General features: G+C 41.4%; 2 protein-coding genes across 9 annotated transcripts in view; both read right to left on the reverse strand.

Annotated features, from left to right (window-relative positions):
• Positions 1-4,176: 4,176 nt before the first annotated feature.
• On the reverse strand, positions 4,177-14,592 carry si:ch211-156j16.1 (uncharacterized protein LOC564557 homolog). Of its 2 annotated transcripts, XM_044210751.1 has the most exons (5): positions 14,124-14,592; positions 7,598-7,993; positions 7,131-7,239; positions 6,668-6,716; positions 4,177-5,834 (listed from the first exon to the last, which is right to left on the reverse strand). In XM_044210751.1, exons 1-5 carry the CDS (start codon positions 14,185-14,187, stop codon positions 5,778-5,780), a joined length of 675 nt encoding a protein of 224 aa, XP_044066686.1. In that variant the 5' UTR covers positions 14,188-14,592; the 3' UTR covers positions 4,177-5,777. The 2 variants fall into 2 exon arrangements, with proteins under 2 accessions (XP_044066686.1, XP_044066687.1); XM_044210752.1 differs by lacking the exon at positions 6,668-6,716 and having other exon boundaries at positions 14,124-14,586.
• Positions 14,593-15,596: 1,004 nt separating this feature from the next.
• Positions 15,597-22,582, reverse strand: part of LOC122882861 (forkhead box protein J3-like) — a 68,102-nt gene continuing 61,116 nt past the window's right edge. For 5 of the 7 annotated variants that reach the window (XM_044210749.1, XM_044210748.1, XM_044210743.1 and 2 more), the window contains 4 exons: positions 21,381-21,482; positions 20,053-20,325; positions 19,100-19,228; positions 15,597-17,711 (listed from right to left, as the gene is read on the reverse strand). In XM_044210749.1, coding sequence (XP_044066684.1) covers positions 17,584-17,711; positions 19,100-19,228; positions 20,053-20,325; positions 21,381-21,482 — 632 coding nt within the window. In that variant the 3' untranslated portion in view covers positions 15,597-17,583. The remainder of the gene's footprint in view (positions 17,712-19,099; positions 19,229-20,052; positions 20,326-21,380; positions 21,483-22,582) is intronic. The other 2 variants (XM_044210746.1, XM_044210750.1) reach the window with 1 other exon arrangement.

The raw sequence follows: 22,582 nt of genomic DNA on the forward strand, positions 1-22,582 counted from the left end.
TTTTGAAAATGTACTTTCCCCCCTTTTTCAATTATTTATTTGTTTATTTTTCCCTTTTCTCTCCAGGTGATTATTTGTTGCATCACTGCCAACTGTAATGAGACTGAGCATTTCTACATAACCACTATGCTATGATATTTTCACATTTATGAGTGTGTGTGTGTGTGTGTGTGTGTGTGTGTGTGTGTGAGGTTATCTCTGCAGGAACATGTACGTATGCACACCATAGCAGTGTTCATCCAAGTTGGATGTTTGGTTCTTGTGGCCACTTGTGTTTCTACAGATAAAAGCACAATGAAAATGAAATGACTGTTAATGAAAAACAAAAACATATATATGTAAATGTATAATAATAATAAATACATATTTTTTATTTGTTTAAACACACCAAAAGATCTATTTATTGTTGTTATTCATGTTATTAATATTCTTGAGGACAACTTTAAAAGCAAACAGGATACTGAGTGATTGTGAGAGAAAAGTGAAACAAAGTGTGCCCCAGATTACATGCATGGTAGCGTATCCTATAGCAGTGAGCGCCAGTTCGTACCAATGACTCTGTGCACAATGAAACATTCACCATCCACATGAACATATAGGACAAGAGAGACAAAGAGGAAGAGGTGGTCCACAACGTGTCTGTGTATCAGGCGGATCAGTGAGCAGGGCTTTGGTATGAAACAGTAAGGGTCCCTTATAGAAGATATGTGCCACACAGCACAGACAAAGCCTTGCCTGTGATCAGATGACATGTTATGTCACTGGGACGAAATAAAATTTTATTGCTTCATGTTGTGGGACGCCAGATGTGCAGGGAAGAACATGTAAATGTGAACATATTGGAACACAAATACAAACCATTCAGTGCAAAAATATGTGATACTGCACACAACTGTCGCCCACTGTACTGAATATTTATGTACTGACAATACAGCACACACACACGCACCACACCCATCCTAATAATCCCCCAAAGTCCAATAAACACACGTGCCCTCCAGAATCACTGTCTCTTCTCACTTCTGCACACACACATACTAAGAGATGCACCCTGACCCCCATAAAGTAGCACAGCATATGTTAAGATACTGTACACACACACACTTACATGCCGCGCACACATCATCAATCCTTCTCCCCTTTCACTGTCTCCGACTCTCTGCTGCCACACAGTCACACACAAGCAAATTCAGCTATTCTTTGCATCATCCATACTGAATCTGACCACACAAGCAAACACACTGTCTATGCCTGTCACCCAACTTTATCCCCCTCCCTTGATCCTACACCCCCGCCCCACCCTCTCCATGCACCCAGCTGTCTGCGGCACTCAAGGCCCACAGACATTTATCTCATGACATCACAAACCCATACGCTCTACAGGCTTGACATGTGGCGCTCCTCGCACGCAAGCAGACCTACACACTGCTACAGAGCTCCTGTCAACTCCATGAGATGATGCTTGTTTACACTAGTGTCTTGTCTGTCATATAGTGTAGTGTAAAAAATACTCTAAATACTCATACTTATTTTGTATCTTTTGTATCTGTAACAGTAATCAAACTATCAAATCACTTCCTGCAGACTTAAACAAAGCATCAGTTTAAAACCACAAATGCAACACTTTCGAAACATCATGTCCCAGATGGTGGTTTTATATAGGCACTGAACTGAGGGCTTTTGTTTCTGATATGGCCAACTTTAGGCTGTATGACAAACAGTGACATAACAGTAGCAAGAAGGTCCTGGGCCCTGGCCAGCTAAGGCCTTTCTGTGTGGCATTTGCATGTTCTCTCTGTGTTAAGTATGTGTATATTTGTGAGTGTGTCTGCCCATATGAATGCTTTTCACCTCAACCCTGGAGAAGAGTGATTTAGAGATTGGATGGTTGTTTTTTAACATTAATGTAAGAGGGATCTGTTTGAGTATATGGTATCTTGTATTACATAATATTCCAATGAGAGATGATTGACATCTGTAATATTTTAGCCAAAAACAGTGAATGCTGGAAAAACGATGTACAAATCTGTAGGAATCCACAGTTTTGTTCTTTAATTGCCCACTTTGGGGAAAATGTAAAGTTTCAACAAGAAGACATTCTGTGTCACAAATTGAATGGATGCAGTTGACCATACTTGATGTGTTCAGGCAAGATTTAGCAATAGGTTGCCCAATGTTTGCTTAAAAGGTATTATTTGTTGCCCAAAATAGATATTACTACAACGGATAAAAGAACAACCCAACTTTATCTTTGATCTGGGTTAATTATCAGTGTTGTGAGATTTAAGCAACTTAACAGTAAGGAGAACTGGAACCAGTGTACCACTTCATTGCCACCTTATAGTGCAAACACCCAAGGTTTTATTGCAAGTTCAAATAATGTAAGTAATAGTTATAATCAAAGAACACTTGATATGGAGATTATGCATTTTGTAAGAAGCACAAAAGTTACCAAAACTATCTTGTGGTACTTGAAAACAACTAATGGCTATTTAATGTAGAGCTGATCCCCATACTGAAAAAAATCCCTGTAAAATAGAGAATAGATGTAGAAGTATAATTTCATTTCTCAAATTTATTTAGAGTGAGTAGGCTACAAGGCAAAATATCTTGTAGGACAGACAGCCTCACCTGCCAAAACCAAATGTAAGAGAATTAGCCTAATGCTTGGTGTTTATTCTACTCCGTTTAGAAAAACCTCATTCCTCTATTGTTATACAATCTGTGCATTCTTTACACGGTTAGGATTATAATTTGCTGAGTGGGCACCAACAGTTTCCCTACAAATAAAAATGATGACCAGTTCAGACCACAGATTTCTTCTGTGTGGAATATATCACAAACAGGCAGCTCATAGTCAGCTATAAATTACCTGGTATTTCTGGTTGCCACTATACAGAGAGAAATACATGTAAACACACATTCTTCTGTGGTTTTATTTAGAGGGAAAGATATTCCCCCATCTGTCTGTTAGAGCTGTGTAGTGACTACCCCAGTACTGGGATTTATTTCATACATTGTGTATGTATTTACAGATACAGTACATAGCATGTACAACCCAGACACACACATTGACCACACAAACATGTGTGAATATGCAGAGCTTCCACACACTCAGCTGATATTTATGCCTGCACACCACATGAGCAGGCAGTTTTGAGTCTGATAATTAAATATGAGACAGACCTGTGTACTGTTGAAACCATGTGTCATGAATCTGACTGAGACTCTCTCAGTGAATGACATACTTTTATGGTGTGTCTTAATAGCTGCTTCTGCTGGGACATTTTACTGGCGCATGACTGTTATGATAGGTTTAGCATGTGTTCATCTGCATAGAGGGCATGAAGTTGGTGATTTAGGTCTCTGTTAGAGAATTTCCAAGTGTGTGTGTGTGTGTAAATGCACATGGTCAATGCTGGGCCCACCCAGGAAGTGACTCCACCCTGTAGCGATGTACAGAATTCCCCCTTGCTGAAGGGGAGAGAGGGAGCTGCTTCACAGCCACGGCCCATAGCCTCTCCATCTGCCCCTCTCAAAAGACTCCATTGTTCCCAGCAGTCTGAGGCGAGAGAGTGAGCTAAAGAGAGTTATGAAGCTCGCCTGTGGGGCAGAGGCTGGGGTGGTGGGCGTTGGGCCGCTGCCTAAAACCACACGGAGGAGAGGGAGCCAGACACAGAGCATCTCTGTGCGACTCACAGCCTACTGTTGGAGCCTTGCCTCAGCTTAACAGCACTGTATGAAAAAGTCCACAACATGACGTAAAATAACACACCTAACTGTCTGAGGGCTCAACCGACTCAACGGTTCGAGGCCATATGTTCCTCCATATTTGGTGCTGTTTGTCTCCTTGCTGAAAAGGGTTTGGTTTTTTTATTTTTTTATTTGAGGCATTACTTGAATGGGCCAATCAGAGTGGACTGGATGCTGCCAGTGTGAAAGCTTGTTACTGATGTGTGCGAATTGCACTTGGAAATAGAAAATAAGTGTCATGAGATTTTAACTGTCACAAGTATTTTGGCCTGACTCAAGACTGACTACAGTGCTGCTCAAGATTGTGTTGACTTTTAGGCATTGCCATAGTAACTACGTAATCTAATTGATAGGAAATGGCGAGGACAATAAGCAGATATTTGAAAACACTTTTCAGAGATATTTTTACAGACAAAAGAGAGCTTTCAGTTAACAATTTAGTGAAATATTTTGTGGAGTGCAGTACAGTTTTTTATTGAAACAGTATGAACAAAAACACTGCAATTAAATTAAAAGGGTTCAAACAAATGAGATGGCACAACTTAAAGACCTAGAACTGATAATATGTGGCAAAGCAGAAGGGAGGAAACAAACACATGTCGTTGCAAACATTTGCAGTGTCTAAAGCCTATTCATTAAACATTACATCACTCATTCAGTGCACATATTAAACGAGTTTGTAAAGCAAGCGGAACTAAGCTGAGACTTCATTATTTGTACACCCATTAAGCACACTTACAATTGCAAAAATAACAAAAAAGGGCATAACTGCCTAACACTGTGCACTAAAACTAAGTGCAACTATAAAACGTCATCCTGTGCACGCTATCTGGGGTTAGCTCAATTTAAAGACTGGATGGCTGTTCTGGTAATCTAACTATTAACACAAGTACTATGAATACATTGTCAAGACAATGCTATCACTATGTCTAATAACCACTGGCTGTGTGTAAGCCTTTATAAGGAACAAGCCAGGAGTCATCAAAGCTGTTCTTTTTTGGAATGGGTGGCAGTTAAAAAGTACGTCAGTCAGTTCACATTAATAATGCACTTCAAAAGTTAAAATCCTCCTAAATACCTAGAGAATACCAGAGACAGTGGCACAAACCCTTCTGCTAAATTTCACAGATATGTATTAGGTTTTTATATGTCAGTGTTAAAGTGGGCAGAATGTCACGTTACTCTTGCAAATGAGGGTGCCTTTTCTTTTCTGTTAGCCCCATGCTAGCCTTCAGAGCGCATAAGTGTTATGTCAAAACAACTTCTGCACACAGTGCTTCATACAGTTGGCCAACATATCAGGGATTCTGGCTACATGAGAAAATGTTTTAACTGGTGCTCAGGGGTGCTTTAAAGGTCTGTTAGCCACAACAATAGCCTAAGGCTGCCCGTAGGTAGTGTGTATTCCATAATATGAAATGCTAGCCTATGCAACTGCAACATATGAGAAAGTCATTAGCTGTATACTATGTAGTCCCCTTGCATTGTATTTACATCCTGTGGAATTTGTAACAGTCTCTTTCTTTCCTGCTCCCACTATCCTTGTGTGTTTATTTTCCTTTAGTTTTATCAGTATTTTCCATTCTTATGTCCTCTCAAACTTCCATGCAAAGTCTAAATCAGTCACTCTTTAAAGGAAAGATATTTTATCCTTAGATGTCAGATAATCCCCTGCCCATTCGTTCTCTCTCTCGCTCTTTTTTTTTTTTTAACAAAATGCATTTGAAAAAGCCTGAAATTCTTTGTGACATCCTGCTGTCACCTTGTTTTGTTCTCTCCAAGGGAGTAGGGGAGGACAGAGCCTTTTATATCAGCGGCTCCTGGGGGTCAGGGAGGTAGCGGGGGAGGTGAGGATGTTTGCTCATGTACCCCTCTTGTCTCACATACACACAGTACATACATAAACACACACACGCCTCTCTCCCCCTCTTTTTTTGGCAACAGTCCAGAGTCCTGGTTAGATTCGTTTAGTTCTGGTATTGTGCTTGTTTTAATGATCGGAAATGGCGTCACAGCTCAGTAGTTCAGAATTTCCAGAACTTTGGGCGCTCCTGCTGCTTGGCCTGCTTTTTTCTCAAGGGCTATAGGAAAAAAAGAGAGAGTCAGTCAGTGGTTGAAAAAGAAAAATTACAAAAAATATTGTATCTACAGTAGTTAGAGTATCTGATTAATCTGTGTACTTGTTTTGTTTAGTGTCGTTTCATGGTGTACAATTAATTTCCCCCTATGAGGGCACATGGACATTGACAACAAAATGGGTGGTGAAAAAAGCCAGTTTGTAGATTTAATTAAAAGATTAAAGATGTAGGTCAATATACAAAAAAGAAACAACATCAGGTTTACATAAGAAGCTTTTATCAAAACCTCAAAAAAGGAGACATTGTTTTAAAGCCAGGTTGTTTGGGAGGTGACAAGATTAGTCTTTGGACTACATTTTCCCCTTTTAGAGTGTAGCTTAAGTCAGCAAAGATCTTAAGACGATGTACTGTGAAATACATTTTTTAGAATAGACAAACAATCACAGAATGACTGATAAGTAGTTCTTGAGACGAAAATCACACAGACGTTGACGACTTTCTGCTGCTGCCCCACTTCTGACAAACACAAGCCCTATGTTTCTAGGGATCAAATCAAGCTGTTGCTATAAAACCAGTCTGCTTGATGACCATTGGGCACATAGACAGACACTGAGTCAATAAGCAAGCTAATTCCAAGCCCAAATAGAGCCGCTTGTTACCATGAATGCCCAATTTTCCTCCTAGAGCCATGGGACTGTGTCAGCAAAAGCAGCAACAAGCATCAAACTTTGTCAGTGGTTTTGGGGAAAAGACATCTGTTACACATCTGTCAATTAGGATCACGATGGGCAAGGGGTTAAAATGATTAACTGAAAGAGTCAAATAGAGACATTTACAGAAACCATAATGCTGTCTTTTTTCGCAGGTTTTTTGTTCTTGGCAGACCTGTGACACAAGAAACATTCATCATTAGCAAGACATGCAGCTCATGACAGTATTCTCAGAGGGGAGGGTGTGGTTTGTGGGAATACTGTCATTTGGATGGGACCTCTGTTACTCTCATGTTGAACAGCAGAGACCAATTATGGTCAAAATGCTACACAGTTTGTGCTGGGCATGCAGGGTCATCTTATCACACAGAACAACTCTCTCTCCAAGATCCATTACATCACTGCCTGTGTTATTTCATCATAGGATGTGTCAGTGATGACTAAAAGTTCATGCTGTTTCACTCCATATTTAGAGGAAGCCAGAAGTGATGACTCACTGCACAACATTAATATAACTGTCTTCATTCACATAGATTCAAGCCCTGTGTGTGTGTGAATGTGTATCCACCAGTAGAGGTGAGGTACTTACGAGTATTTGCCCATCCTCCTCACCACAGCAATCACCACGGCCATGACGATGACCACTGCCAACAGAGCGCCGATCACGATGCCGACTACCTGGCCAGAACCCAGGCCCTCTGTGGGACAGAAAGACAAGTGTTGGTTTTTCAGACTTCAGTTTGCTTTTGGTATTATTATTTTTCATGTTATATGTATATGTTTCCTGGGTAATTGTCACACTTAGAATGAATCAAATGCCATATCTATCTATCAGAACATTAATAACCTCTGAGAAAGAGAGAATGACATGGAAAAATATTTGGAGAGATTTAAGGCCTGCATGTGACTTTTAAACCCTTTATGGCACTGCCAAACAGACTCACTTCCACATTAGGCTCACAGAGTATCTACAGTGTCACATCAGTCAATAATAACACCTAACTTCAAACTGACCACCTTTACACTACCCCAGCTTCCATCTCACACATTCCTCACCCTCTGTGTTGTCTTCAATGACCACGTCTTCACCCGTGTCTGCCTCGGGAGCTCCCTTCGCCTCCGGTATGACCTCAGTCTCTACTTTCTCAGTGGGGGCTGTGGTCTCCACAGCAGGAGTGTGAGTGATAAGGGGTTCTGGTGCTACAGTAGTAGTAGCAGCGACAGGGGCTTCTGTCTTAACGACAACCTCTTCTGTATTGACGGTAACAAAAGGAAGCGTCGCCTCGGTGACAACTTCTGTTGTGACTTTTTCAGGGGCAGCTGCTGGTTCGGTTGCAGGAGGGCCAGTGACAACAGTAAGGTCCTGAATTGGATCCTCGGTAGCGTCACGGGTGATGGCTGCTACAGTCCCAGTGATCCCAACATCAAGGTCTGTAGGGTGCCCTGTAGGACCTGGGGAGACCAATTAGAGGTCACAGATGGGTTCACATGCAGGTATAAATATAGGAATACAATCTATTGCTGTGGCTGTGGAGCTGTTTTTGTGAAATTTTTTCTCTGAAGTCAAATATATGTTGTATATATGTTGTAATAAAATGTACTGTGTGTAATTTTCCAGTATAGAAAACAGAGCTTTTTTGTCCAAATGGGTGAAATAACATCACATTCATTAACATAGCATTATCTTGATATATAAAAAATTATATTTTAAAAAGTCAAATGAATGTTTATCCCACTGAGTAAAATATTTTGTCTGTGTTTTCTGAGAACAAAAAATCCAATAATCTTCTCCAAATGTATTTTGTATTTCAGATTTGACACTGTGACAGATTCGTTAGAATTCAACTTGTTATAATTAATTTAGGCAAGACAACAGTGAATTTTATTATTATATCTCAATATGTGAACTTATATGAAATTCTATAAATTAGAACGATCGCCCAGCCCTAGTATACCCTTTGCCAAGGTGACTAGTACAGTGTGCTTATACATTGTTTTGCCTCTTGGTCAGTAGCAGAACAGAAGGCAAGTGACACAGAAAAAGTCTGTCAGGATGGGTACAAAAAAAGTCAAAATGGACAGGATAAATGTTTAGATTCGTCCCTGACATAATGATGGGATACCTTTCCTCTTTCTCACACTTCTCCCATCACTAGCACATGGCTACCATGACAGCATGATTGCCACACCCCGTGACTTCATAAAATGCACATCCTCCCTCCACTCCTCTACCCCTCCATCCTGTCTTCAAAGCTCTGTGTTTGCATACTGGCATGCCACATCCTCTGCCTCATTTCCTGTGGCGGCTGACGTGTGAGGAGAGAGCAGGAAGGCTTGTTAACCCTCAGCCACTTAACGTGTGCAGTCATTGAAGGGTGGGGTTTCAGGGACAACGCCTGATCATGTGAGAAACACAACTGGATGGTTGGCAGTTTTTTAAAGACAATCTCAGGACGACTAACTAAATCTTTCTCACTATTTTGAAAGCATCTATAACTTTTTCTCTTTTTATTCATAGAGATATGTATAATTATTGTCCAATATCAACTTTTTTGAATGATGAAAATTTAAATCAAGTTTTGTCAGAGCTCAAAAGACTTCTGTGTTTGCAGTAAAATAGAGGCTCCCATTTTGTATTCTGCAACTGTATAAAGACATGTATTTATTCTCGTGTCTTTCATCAAGGTCTGGACTATGAAGCAGCCTGGGTTCAACCTAATCATTTCCCTCCAATAACCCTAACTCCATCCCCCCACGTTCAACATCCTCCCAGCCACAACTGAAAGCTTAGCCTGGACAGCACAGCTTCAAAATTAAGGAGGTAGATTTCAGTGTGGTACTAAAATTACGGTCTACAGTTAACTTTCCACTGACAAGATGTTGGCCTGAAATCGCCTCTTCTCTTTGGAAAAAAAACACCCTTTAAATCTCTTACTCTATAGAGACCAGAAATGAGCATCTATGTGAGTCATCTAAACTTAGCGTCTGACATCATGCTCTCTCCATCTCCGTTTTCTCCAATTGTTCTAAATACTTAAAATAATAGAGCATACTTTACGAGGGTAAAAATAACTCTGAATGGCTGGACTTGTCTAACAACCAGTGCAGTTATTCCTAGTCCTGTGTTGGCTAGCGTGTTCATTAGCAACAGGCGGGATAAATATAACAAAACATTTGTTCCCACTGCGGCATAATACTGAAGGGGGTTTTCAAAAGGCAACTCAGACTGTTTGTTTGGAACGTATGTAAGTGATGATAAAATGGTCTGTGCTTCACAGAGTATGGCTGTACGCTATGTGTAATCGCCCCCTCAACCTCCTCTAACAATTGATTCATTATGTGTACAGTTCCCACAATTAGCTCTGAGTAGTATTTCCTCCCCACTGTACAGCTGCTTTGGTGAATAACACAGTAAGACTGTTGCAGTCTACATCCCCTCTCCTCTCTTTTCCTTTTAATCTACTCGTCTGTCTTCCTCTCCATGACCCTGCCACTCCCTAAGGATAGGTTTGTTGCTGCTGATACCTTTGAAAAGGCTGAATCCCTGGAGAGAAAGAGAGACAAAGAAAGGGAGGGCAGAAGGGAAAGCAAAAGGGTGAAGGGGAGTTCTGAGGGAACGGTACGTTTCTAAACCGAGAAGCCTGGGAGCAGCCCCGTGTCCCTTCTGCTGCTTGATTTAGTTGTGAACATGGTCTGTCTCTGGCTTGCTGTTATTCCTCACAGCAAGAAGTGTGTCTGTGTGTAGTGGTTATTAAGTATGTAAGCGACCCTCCGTTAATCCTCAGGGGGGGTCGGAGCACAGGGTCAGATCCAGAACAGGACCCCTGAAGCTGGTAAGGATTTCTACCAACATGGGGGTTTGAGTCTGGGTCAACCAGTCAAAGGACAGTCTCTCTACATATGTGCGCACCATGTAAACTCAGACATGCCTTTGTGTACTGTCTACTGTCTACTACTGATGACCAGGCCAAACAGCCCCATGCACCCCTTAGCAAGTAAAAACACAGCAGAGTTGGAAGCACTTCCATTTTCTTTGTCATTCTTTAAATCCTAGACTGAGAAACATTTACGTAACTGCGGCATTGTTAATATTCCAAATTTTTGGTGGTGCACCCAGGTCATTTTACCCACAATTACATCTTTGACCACATGTGCTCTCTCGCATTAATTTCCACGTGAAGCATGAAACAGCCTGAAATCACCCTGCCAGTCAACAAGCCTTTGCAAGTGCCAGTGAGTTCATACTACATGGGTTTATGTGTAGTTGGGTTTATGTGTATGTAAACATATGGCTGTCTCAGCCACTGACTGGCCATTAAAGGGTTGATTCACTGAAATTACAAAACACATTTTCTCACTTCACTTTTCTCACTCATTATGTAAAAGTTAAGATGAGGACAAAAGTTTACGGATAACCAGGGAACAAAAAGAAAACAGCAGGTAAGTACAAGTAATAAACAAGTGATGATGACACTAAAAATAAGCTTAGAACGGCATTCAAATAATAATGGACCATAGTAACTTGTGATTGTGAATGACACTGGTTTTAAAATTTCCCTATAATAAGGTTTAGTGGTGGGATGTAGATTTACAGGGAGGGGCAGATAGGTGGAGTGTAAAAAGCAGTCAGGAGAGTTAAAAGTAAGAGAAGTGATAAAGGAATTCAGCAAAAAGCTGAAGGAAAGAGGTGTAGGCACCCATTTGGGGCTTCACTCCTGCCTGGCATAAATAAAACCTCCAGAGAGAGTGAAAGAGTGAGGGAGGGACACAACAATATACAGTGTGAGACAGGAAAGGGTGGGTGAAAGCAGGGTGTAGCAGCTTTCATCCATTATGATCACAATCAGCTGTCACTGAGGCCCCCCGTTTGTGTGTGTGTATGAGAGGGAGAGAGAGAGAGTGCGCTACTAATTCATAGTCCCGTGTAGGAGTGTAGACGGTGTGAGGGAGTGGGAATGTGTCCACCTTTGGAGCCCAGGAATGTTTTTGCAGCGCTGGTGGAAGGAAATGTGAGAGAAACAGACTCCCTGCCCATCTCACCGCACTACAACGAGATGCTGCATGGCGTAACCTTCCCCCGCTCAACCAGTAGGAGTCAGCTGTGGAGATACCGGGGTGTGCCATGCACTGCACACTGGTGATTTTAAGCAGGAGACAGGCTGGAGTGGAACATTCTCAGCCAGCCTTATCACAGATGCAACACAATGAGCGTCCACACTCATACAGGAACTGATCTTTTCCCCGGCTGGTCTAGCTTAGATAAGAGGACATGCAGCAGATCCCATCTGGACTCTGGTCCAGACCTAGATCAAGTGAGCCTTTAATCTTTGGCCTAACAGGTCTGATTAAATTCCTAAAATGTAATGAATAAGGGCAGGGATGACATGAAATGCAACCACTGTAGAAATGACCAAATAAACTGATCATGCTGTGGGTTCACTCTAAGCCTTCCAGCTCTCCTCTTTTCTTTCAAGCAAAACTTAACACCCCAGATAAAAGCGACACCCCTTACCTACACTTTTATCAAGCAAGCCTCTTAATTTATTTATAATTTTGTTAGCCTTCAAATCCAACTCCCACATCATATAACACCCACCTAGTTGTGTAAGTGTTCCTTATTCAGCAGCTCAATTTTTTTGTCTCACCCTGCAGCACACGTAGGTGCTAGAGATATGAGACATTTGTGTCAGTACTCATAGAGGAGACACACACACACACACACACACAAAAACTCCAGGGAGGTTTGGACCATACTCTGAAGCCCTGCTTGTGCTTGGTCCCGGCCAAAATGGCCTCAGACTCCTTTCCATAAACAGATGTTTCTTTCTCCTTGCGGAAAATTCTGGAAGTATGACTGAGCGTTTTTTTTCTTTCTTTCTCAAAATGATACTCAGTTGACTTGAGAAGTGCTCCTTCCTCATGGTCCCTCTTTACCGGCATATTTGGAGTATGAGCGCAACATTTGAGTCATTTCTAGAAGTGGGCACGAACAAAGGGCATTGACCTCTCCCTTCAGCAGCCAGATGTGACGGGGATGTTATAGGCCCAGAGGCGCAGACAAAACTCATTAAGAAGGAGACTTTGGGGGGAGGGCAGTGTGAGGCAGGAGGTGGAGGGTTTTACAGGATACATGGGGTTTGCTAGTTAAGTGAGCAGGCACGAGGGAGTTAAAACACCCCATTTGCGAAGCATAGGTGTGGATTGAGATATTTCTTTCTTTCCCCTTTTCTTTGGAAAACTGAGACAGCTGAGTTAAGAATCATTCTAAAAGTTTAAGGACCTTTTTGAGTAAACCTCCATGGAAATGAGGCAGGCATGTCGTCCACGACCGGTAAAGGTTGTTGTTTAAAAATAGACCCAGCCCCTCTCTGCTCCCCCCGTGTCTACACCAACCCTGTCCCCCGGGGTCCAGACTCATCAAGCTGGAACAGGGGAAGGCGGAGGACTGTAAAGAGACGGGGGGAGAAGTGGGAAGGTGGGGTGTAAAGCTTGATACCCCACCAAAGATGGGTAAATGCCAGTGATCTAACAACACGCGGGTAAAAGAGGGTGGGGCGTCTCCTAAAGCTCATCGTGTAGCGGGTGTTCTCTCTCTTCCCGTCTCTTTCTCCTCTCTCATCCATATGACCTTCTTAAATATAGAGGCTCTCTCTATTAATACACACACGCAAACCAGCCCTGCCCTGCCCCACAGTTCCCTCAGGCCTCAGCCACACCCCCCGTGCCTGCTGCTTCCCCTGGGCAAACACTGCAGGTCAACGCAAAGGAAGGAATCAGAAAGAAAGGGAGCATAGATACAGGGAGAAGAGAGGCAAGAGCAGAAATGCAAAGAGAAAATCAGAGGAAAAGGTAGTTGCAGTGAGAGAGAAATGAGAGAAGCAGAAGTGAGAGGAGAGAGTGGATAAGCTTTCAGATAAATGTGTTGGGTGTATGTTACAGTTTACACCCCCCCCCAAATCCATCCCTCATTGCGAATGAGCACTGTTTTGGGATCCTTCCAAAGGATACTCCTTTCTTCTCTTTGCCAGTGCCAAGAATTTACAGGCACGAGGCAGCAGAGCTCCTACTATTACATCATATTTCTCCCTCGTGTCTGCAAATCAAACTTTTCCTCCTGTCCAGAGCCCAGGAGTAGTAATAGTGGTAGTAGAGAGAGAGAGAAATAGCAAAACAAAGGGAGGCTATCTGTTAAAATTAACAGACTATCCATCTGAGTTGCCCCCTCTTTGTTAAATTAACACCGTCACCCAAAGTTCTGCTTCCATCAGGGTGATTCTCAGCTAGGGTGGAACATATGAGCTGGACTACAGCCAGCAGTTGTAAGAAACAATTTTCAGTGATGATTTAACAGTAAAAACATAAAAAATTATTTGAACATGAAAACTTAATTAATTAGTTAATGGATACACAAATTAAATTGAGTTTATTTTGCCTTCTGAAACCAGCCTCCAGAGTGTTATTGTTCAGTCAAAAAGGGATTAAAGCACACAAAGAGTGGTGTGGTGTGGGCACATGGAGGCAGAGGGAGTGAGGGGACGCAGTGTGCTAACAGCAGGACGGTGATAGCAGAGAGTTCACTTACTTGCATGTGTGAAGGCACAGAAAGGGCCAACCAGGGCCAACAGGAGCAGCAACTGAGCATTCATCGTGGTGAAAACTTTTCTCCTTCAGTCACAACCTTTAGGGACTCCCTTAGGGCAAAGAGCACGACACCGTAGCCCTCGCACACGCTGCCGCACACACACCAACTAGCCTCTCCAGAGGGGAAAGGACCAAAAAGTGGTCAAGAATGAAAATTAAGTCTTTCAGGAGAAGTTTGGGAAAACAGCGACCTGAGATCCTTTGAACTTGTGGAGGTGAAGACGAACGGGCCGAGCCGGGGTCGGTTGCTCTCACAGCTGGAGGGAGAAAAGGAGTGGTGGAGGGATGTAAAGAGGACAAGAGAGAAGAGAGGAGCTCTGGCTACTTTGAGTAAGTGGAGGGAGAGAGAGAGAGGGACTGGCACACAGCAGGAGAGAGAAAAGAGAGTGTGTGTGAGTGAGAGAGTGGAGGAGGGGTGCTGGTACTGGTGGTGGGCTGGGCGGGTTGAGGAGCAAGGGGCAGGTTGTGTTGGGAGGAGGGTGTCTGGATTGGGGCAGTAAGGTGGTTTCAGCCCTCGTGGTCCAACCCCGTGTAGGACGCGCTCTCTTCTTGGTGCAGAGCCAGCCCTCCTGTTGGCAAATTCTGCAATATCAGCATCATGCACACACTCACGCACACACTTGGAAATACAGATAAACGGTTGACTTTTTTATCAAGACGAGACAGGTACTTCAAACTATAACTGGCCAGCTTATACAATTAGAAAGCTAAAGCAACATGCTTTTTAAATGCTTTCTGAATGAATGGAGCGAGATGTAAACAGAGAATTAAGTTGTCTCAAATAATCCTTAATCACAGAGTTATGAGCCAAGAAAGTGTAGAATAGAACACAGCTTCACTAGATGTTACTTTTCACAATCTTTAACAGTATTTAACCGTTAAAAAGCAAACAGTGAAAGAAACCAGCATCCGTAATACATCAGTATTCATCTTTTAAATCATCTTGTTCTTGCAAAATAAAGTGGCAGCGTACAGCTGTGGCTGACTGACAGTAGCAAGAGAGAGCTGCTTTTTAAACTGGTTTTCCCAATGAAAAGGAGCCGTAAATACAGTTCGAACATTGTGTGACTTTTACACAGGCAGGCATGGGTGGTCTGCTGAGTTTACATGCGATGGAGGGCAAACAAACTGTTGCTTGGCACTAGACTGACACCTGTTGGACAACAAGCTACAAGTGTCACAAAGCCAAGGAGGAAAAAGTTATCTTAATAACCAAAAATTTCTCTGTCCCTTTAATTTTGCTTTACCTGAGAAATGAGATTTTAATTTTTACAAACTCCAAAAGACTTAGATCTAAGTTAGATTTAGAGTCATGTATAGCACAGCAACTTGTCCAGCACCATTTAAAGTTTTTTGTAAGACCGTTAATTCAAAGATGCCAACAGCTAATGAAATAACAACAGCAGATGCGAGGTTAGCGCAGTAAAAATGGTCAATAACATTTTAATAAACACTGAAACAGATTTTAACTGTTGAACCGCCATACACAGATTATTTATGACACACAAAACGCCAATGCCAATTTTTTTTTTCACTTATTTACAATATACTGAAGGTATGTACATACTATGTCTCCTGAAGGACAAATAACAAAATACTTTCTCTCCATTTGCTGTTTTCTTTTTATCAGTCTGTGTTTTTCAAGGGCAAACAAAAAATTAACATACTGTTATTTACAAGGACACCAACACACAAACATATAAGATATATATGCTGGTCACTGTAATACAGCATTTAATGGCAATAATAAAGAGAATTTTTCTTTTTTTTTCTACAATGAGACCTTGTTTTGACCATTCAAACAATCACTGAGATCTTCCAAACCAAAGAGCACTTTAAGGTCCCATATTTCACTGTGCACCCACTTAATACAAACAAATTACTTGTTTCTTATGTGTTATTTTTTGAGCTGTACGGAGCTGTATGCTAAAAGGAAATCAGAGAGGACTATACACACTTGTACACACAGACAAAATTAAACATCACAGTAAAAAACGTTGAGCATTTGAAGCTTTTGTTTAGTTTTTGCTCCTTTGTTGATATTTTTTTTTAAATGTCTTTTGAAACAAAGAAATAAAAGGTTCACTGTTTTCTTTTATTTCTCTCATTCACCAGATACTATCAAGTTTGGTGTTGTGCAAAAACTGCTCGTCGTCTCCTAAATGAGGCATTGTGAAATCACGGACCGACCTTCATTGCCTGGTCATAATTGATATGCACTTTCCCAAAATTACAAAACCTTGAAAAACTTAATTATACCTCAGAAAACTATGTATTACTGTTGACAAAGTCCAAGTCTAGCCATCGTCTCATTTTAATTTTAATTAGTGGCTGATGTTTGAGCTACTGAAAAGCTTATTCCACAGTATTTTTTATCAGTTAGCTTATAAGCTGACAAATGAAGATTTTCAACTTTTTGACCACAGTCACCGGGAGGCTCGCTGTTCGCCAACAGGAAGTGAACACTGACAGCACTGTACAATACGCAGTAACCTCACATACAGAGATGTAAATGGCTTTGTATTGGTCTGACATGGTAGATGAATGTAACACCCTGAGAACATGGCACCATGGATTGTTCCACAAACACAATAATTACATTTTAAATGATCAAATAAACTGAAAAAGTTTAGAATAGGTGTCCAATGTGACAGAACAAAGATAAAGGAAGTGGTGCATAGAACATTTTTAGGCAAAGGAAGCTATATAACCTATTTTAACCAGCAGGTGGTGCTCCACTCAACCATTACTGATTCCAGTTGAACAGGTACACCATAATTATTTTCTTCTTCAAAAATCCTCCTTCTAACTGTAGTTGTAAAGACAGCCACACAGATGCCCACTATTAGAGTGAACAAAGAAATGTTACAAGGAGGAAAGGATGAAATGGTTAGACCTGCTGAATGTGTGTGAATGATTAAATGATTTTCTGCAGGGAGTTTGGAAAAGACAATGTTTCTATTCATTTCAGGCACAGGTGCTGAAACTTTACAGACATGGGACACAAGTTGTTGCAGGAAACACAAAGAAAACAATTCACTGACGATTTGACAACACTTTGGCGACTTGTAACCCTGTTGGCACTGGGGGACACAACATGAGACAATTCAGAGAGCTTCATACGTCCTTTTGCTTTGGACGATGTGTGTTTACATCTTGGCTTGGTCCATTCCTGTGTAAGTCTCATTTTCTTAATGATTGTCTTTAGACTCATTATCCACTTGTACCAGAAAAAAAAAAGGCCAGCAAGATCAGAAAAATTACTTTCCGTTTGTTTTCTATTGGATTGTCTTCTGTTTTTTCGCACAGGTGAAAGGGGCAGGTCAGCCAGTTCCATACCTCACCTGTCATCACATGTCACTTTCTCATTTCCAGTGTCTCTGTTCCACCAACAGCTCGGTTTAGACGATGGAGTCCCAGTCAAAGTCGTCCTGGATGTCGTCTGCAGTGAGCATGCGTCTCACCTGGAAGTGTCCCAGAGGCAACCTGTGTTGCTGCTGCTGCTGCTGGCTCAGCTGGCTGAGATGGCCTGAAAATGGAAGGAGAGCAGAAGCTTTAATAGTAAAAGACACAGTTACACACACAGTGACATTTCAGTGCTGCTTCTGTATCACTGCCACTAACTGAATTATTCTTATTATTTTTTTAAATATATTTGTGAGTAGGATGAAGAATAGGAAACAGGGGTTTTGAAGAAAAGTAACCAGCTCCTGATCATGCCAGGGGCATCAGCAATTGGAAAAATCTGAAAAGTAAAAAACCACCAAAATCCTGGTAACAGCATCAAACAATCCACCATGTCTTAAATTCTCATCCACCTAGACTGGTATGGTAATTCTATTTTGGTGCCACATGTAATTTAGCATAGCATCTTAGTGATTTTAATGACACACTCTTGTAATCTTACTTTCAAAATAAATATAGGAGGTGGAGAAAATGACACAGACATCTTGAAATAAATGTAATAGAAGCTACTGTATCTTTATCTTTACATTTTTTAGCGAGGGAGAGGTGTTGATTCAACTATATGATAATATTTTATACCTGCATGCTGTTTATCTTCAGAAGCATATTCTGAGCTGTTCTTGTTACAACAGGACCATTTACAATACTGAAAATTGTGGTGAATCTTCCACAATTGCCACTCTTGCAGCAAGGAAACTACAAACGTTTTGATGCTGGCACACAAAACCTTGGCATTTAATTAATGACATAAATTAATTTATTAATTTATTTTTTAAACCAAGTTTTATATTTAAAAACATGTTTTTTTCCCTGTAAAATCTGAAACAACTATTTGTCTTAAAGGGGTACTCTACTGATTTTATACATGAAGACCAGTTTACTAGTCATGGTTAGTACTACTCAGCCCGTGAAAACAGTTCTATAATGTCTTCTGTGGCTCTGGAGGAGCTTTGTCAAGCCTGAAAAAATTATAAGTGACCTCACTTGAGTCATTGGAAATGTGGGATCCAGTGTTTTTGGAGTTTAACCCATACTAGGAACTAGGAAGTCAGGATATCTCAGCATCAAATTTGACCCTTCTTTTTAAAATTTGTCTCTTGTGAGTCCCCCAACTTTATGGTAGTGCAATACTAAATTGCTGGAGTATCACGTTAATTGTACCTGTTACTTTGTTTATTCTCTGAGCCAGTCTATGACACCGTTGTGAATATATATTTATAGTTTGTTCTCAATGCAGAGATTAAAATGTATTAATACATATGGTGAAATGTGCCAGCCTTACTGAAATTCTTATGATGTCATAGCACTACCATATTATTACTATCATATACTGATATTGTACTGTTTACTGGCAAAACACTGGCAAAATTCTGGAACTGACAAACACACACTTGCATGGATATAAACCTGCATACACACATGTAAAATGCATTTCTAAGTGCTCCTCCTGACCTGTTAAGAGAGCGATGGAGGAGTCACCTGTCATGGTGGGAGCCGTGTTACTTATGGGAGGCATGTGGGGGTATCCTGGTGGGCCCATCAGAGAGGAAATGCTCTGTCTCGAATCCATGTACATGTTCCCTGTGGGAGAACAGACAAAAGGGCAATGACTAACTGTCAGATTGGTATCCCGACTTTCACACATACATATGTGTCTTCGCAGAACACAACCTGCTATCATGTGCGCGCACAGTTTTACTGCCATCCTATGCTAAGCTTCAGAAATCCTACAGAACGCGCTGTCACTCAGTGGATATGAAATATCCCCTCGTCATCATATCTTTTCTCCAGTTGCCATGAAGCTGACACCATCCATAATTCCCTTGTAAATCTATAATGGGCAAACAAAGGCACAGTGAGGAGAGAGACTGTACTTCAACAGTGCCCTCACAGCAGGCAAGTGTAGAACTGTCGCTGAGCAAGACTCCGAATACCTACTGTTAAAGATGGAAAGGACATTTTCTCCAAAATGTTAAAATTTAAGAAACATTTTACCTGACGGCCGAATTAAGTTCTACTCTTCTTCACAATCAGTATTTCTACTTTTGATACTTGAAGAGACTTAGCAGCTAAACATTAAATGCAGGTATTTTGAAGTGTAGTGAGTATTTTATATATATTACTATTATATAATAATATATACATATATTATATCTTCTTAGTGCGCAAGCGCCAACGTACATGCCGCCTGTTGCCGTAGCTCTGTCTCATCGTATTAAAAGGGTTTCCCCTCGGGGATCAATAAAGTATTTCTGATTCTGATTTTGATTTTTTATTGTGGCGTTGATAACTTTACTTCAGTAAAGGATATGATATGAAAGATATGCTTGATCCGGGGTATCCCGGCTATCAGGGATGTGACACATGCAATAAAATATGTGTAAAACACTGATCTATATACTGACCCGTGCTGATGTGTTGGTTATGTTGGTTGTGTTGCCCGTGCTGATTGTGCTGGCTGGCCTTTGGGTGCATCGCCCCGTGCGGCTGAGCCGGGTGCTGCGGTGCTCCTGGTGGTGTCGGGTGTTGGACCTGAGGTTGTGGGTGGGCAGCGCCCTGAGGGGGGATGACCCCCGTGGCCGTGAAGAACTGGTTAATGGAGGAACACAGGTCGGCCATTTGGGCGGGGTCCAGCGACCAGTTGTTGAGCTCAGCCTGCCGCATGCTCTCCTTTAGACCTGGCAGACAGACACAGGAGGCAAAGATGGACTGTGACGGTCACTCACTGTAGGCCCAATTTTATTCCATCTCGAATAATATCTTGTATTGACAAGTTATTTTCCTACATAATTAACATCCAACAAATAAAAAATATATTATATGTACCATATATCATTGTGACAAGTCACATCTGGCATACGAATCCCACTATGATTTTACTGTAACTATTGTTCCACCTTAATTACAAGCCTAGTCTGACAACATGCCTGTTCACATATGACACAACATAGAACGAGACCTATAACTTCTCCTTTTCTTATTTATTTCTTCAAACAAAGACACACCTAAGTTTCTATTCAACAAACTGCCGTCTGATATTTCCCAAAATCAAATTAATATGGCTTGTGTTTGGGGGCGGCAGAGACGAGAGGCTCTGTATCTGCTCTTTGGAGGTGAGCCAGAGACGACAGAGGATGGCATTACGGCGGTGTGAGGGAGGTCAAGCGCTGCAGGAGGAGACAGAGAGAGAGAGGCAGCGGGGCCTGTGTGTTATAAGACCAGCCGTCGACATCCATTGTGTGTGGATGTTGCCGGCTTTGTGCGCTGACCGTGATAAGAGGCTGTTACTGAGTAGGGGCCTAATTGGATTATTCACATCATACAATTGGGAGGGAGGGAGACAGTGTGTGTGTGTGTGTGTGTGTGTGTGTGTGAGAGAGAGAGAGAGAGAGAGAGAGAGAGAGAGAGAGAGAGAGAGAAATAGACAGAGTGTGGCAACCTCTCAGATGCAGGATAATGACTTTTATTAGGCCAGTACTATTACAATACTGGATATTATAACATTGTGCCTCAAGGGTGAGTGTATATGAAAGCGCAGAGAGGAAACATAATGGTTTAATCAAAGTAACTGATCGGCATCATAAGAATTTTATCAATTCTTACTGTGTCAAAACAGGCTGCAGTAGACAGCTTTATTAATGTTCATTTCAGCTGCTGTTCACACTGATGGCACCAGGACTCTTAGTGGTGTGTGTGTGTGTGTGTGTGTGTGTGTGTATAGTATGTGTGTTACCTTGAAATGGGGAGAGGTCTACGTCAGCCCAGTTGTAGCTGGTAGCGATGCGGCAGCTCTCCTTCAGCCAGTCCAGGTTGGGGTACCAGTCTGATGACATCACTGGCAAAGAGCACACACACACACACACACACACACACACCTTTAAGAATTTTGCCAAATGGGTGAATAAAAGATAAAGCAAGATAAATTAAGATAACTGACATCTGACATCTAACTGACAGATAAGACAACTGTGGACAATGTACATCACAATTTCCAAAAGCCCAAAGTGACAACTTTGAATTCTTTGTTTTGTCTAACAGTCCAAAACCCAAAGATATTCAACTGATTCATTTTTATTATATGAAACAGAGAAAATCAGCAAATTCTCACATTTGAGAAACTGGAACCAGATAATATTTGGCATTTTTTCTTGATAAATGACTTAAAGGGTTAATCAGTTATCAAAGTTGTTGATGTTTCAAAACTAAAATAAATACTAGGGTAAATACATGAGTCTGATCAGTGTGACATTGTTAAATCATCTGAAACAGGTGAACCTGATCCAGATTAAAAAGTAAAATTTGTCTAAATCTAAGTTCTGCAATCAACCACAAGGTGGTGTGACTTCACACAGAAACATTCCAGCCACAGCTCTGCTTTTGAAAAAAAAAAAAAAAAAAAAAAGAGAGATGCTTTTCACGGCCTTCACCGCCACAAACTAAACAACAATACATTCTGAGGCCGTGGATCAAAGACAGAGGGATTGCTTTCATTCATCCTCAGCTTGGTTGAGGGGAATACTAACCTAGATAAATAATGTCTGAATAGTCCCTCTTTTGGCCTCAGAGCTGTGTTGCAGAGACACAAAGGAAAATAAAAAAACAAAGACTGGGAATTTGAGCAGGAAAAGCCTCGGTGAAGCTTTGGAGATACCTGTCTGTATCAGCCCAGCCTCATAATATCAAATGCTCTGGGACCTTACAGAGGAAAGAGTATAATATAAATGCAATGAGTCTGTGCAAAGACAAGCCTATTCTGGTGTGTTAGATGAATTGCATTCACACCAATGTGGCTTTGGGAGTCAGGAAAAGCAGAATTATTGTTTGATGCTGCACGGCATCAATATATATGAAACAGGAAACGTCGTATACTTTGTTGGTTCCTTTCACAAGAATTAGTAAAAAGGTATTCTGCAGAGAAGAGAAATTGTTATATTG

Source organism: Siniperca chuatsi, linkage group LG10 (assembly GCF_020085105.1).
Source record: "Siniperca chuatsi isolate FFG_IHB_CAS linkage group LG10, ASM2008510v1, whole genome shotgun sequence".
Classification (NCBI taxonomy): domain Eukaryota; kingdom Metazoa; phylum Chordata; class Actinopteri; order Centrarchiformes; family Sinipercidae; genus Siniperca; species Siniperca chuatsi.

Bases quoted from the DNA above. Each gene is read 5' to 3' on its own strand.
- si:ch211-156j16.1 (XM_044210751.1), bottom strand. From the start codon at position 14,187: ATGAATGCTCAGTTGCTGCTCCTGTTGGCCCTGGTTGGCCCTTTCTGT. The intron at 6,717-7,130 runs GTAAGTACCTCA...CTTGTGTCACAG, and splicing joins AGGAGGATGGGCAAATACTC to GTCTGCCAAGAACAAAAAAC. The intron at 5,835-6,667 runs GTAAATGTCTCT...TTTTTCCTATAG, and splicing joins AAGACAGCATTATGGTTTCT to CCCTTGAGAAAAAAGCAGGC.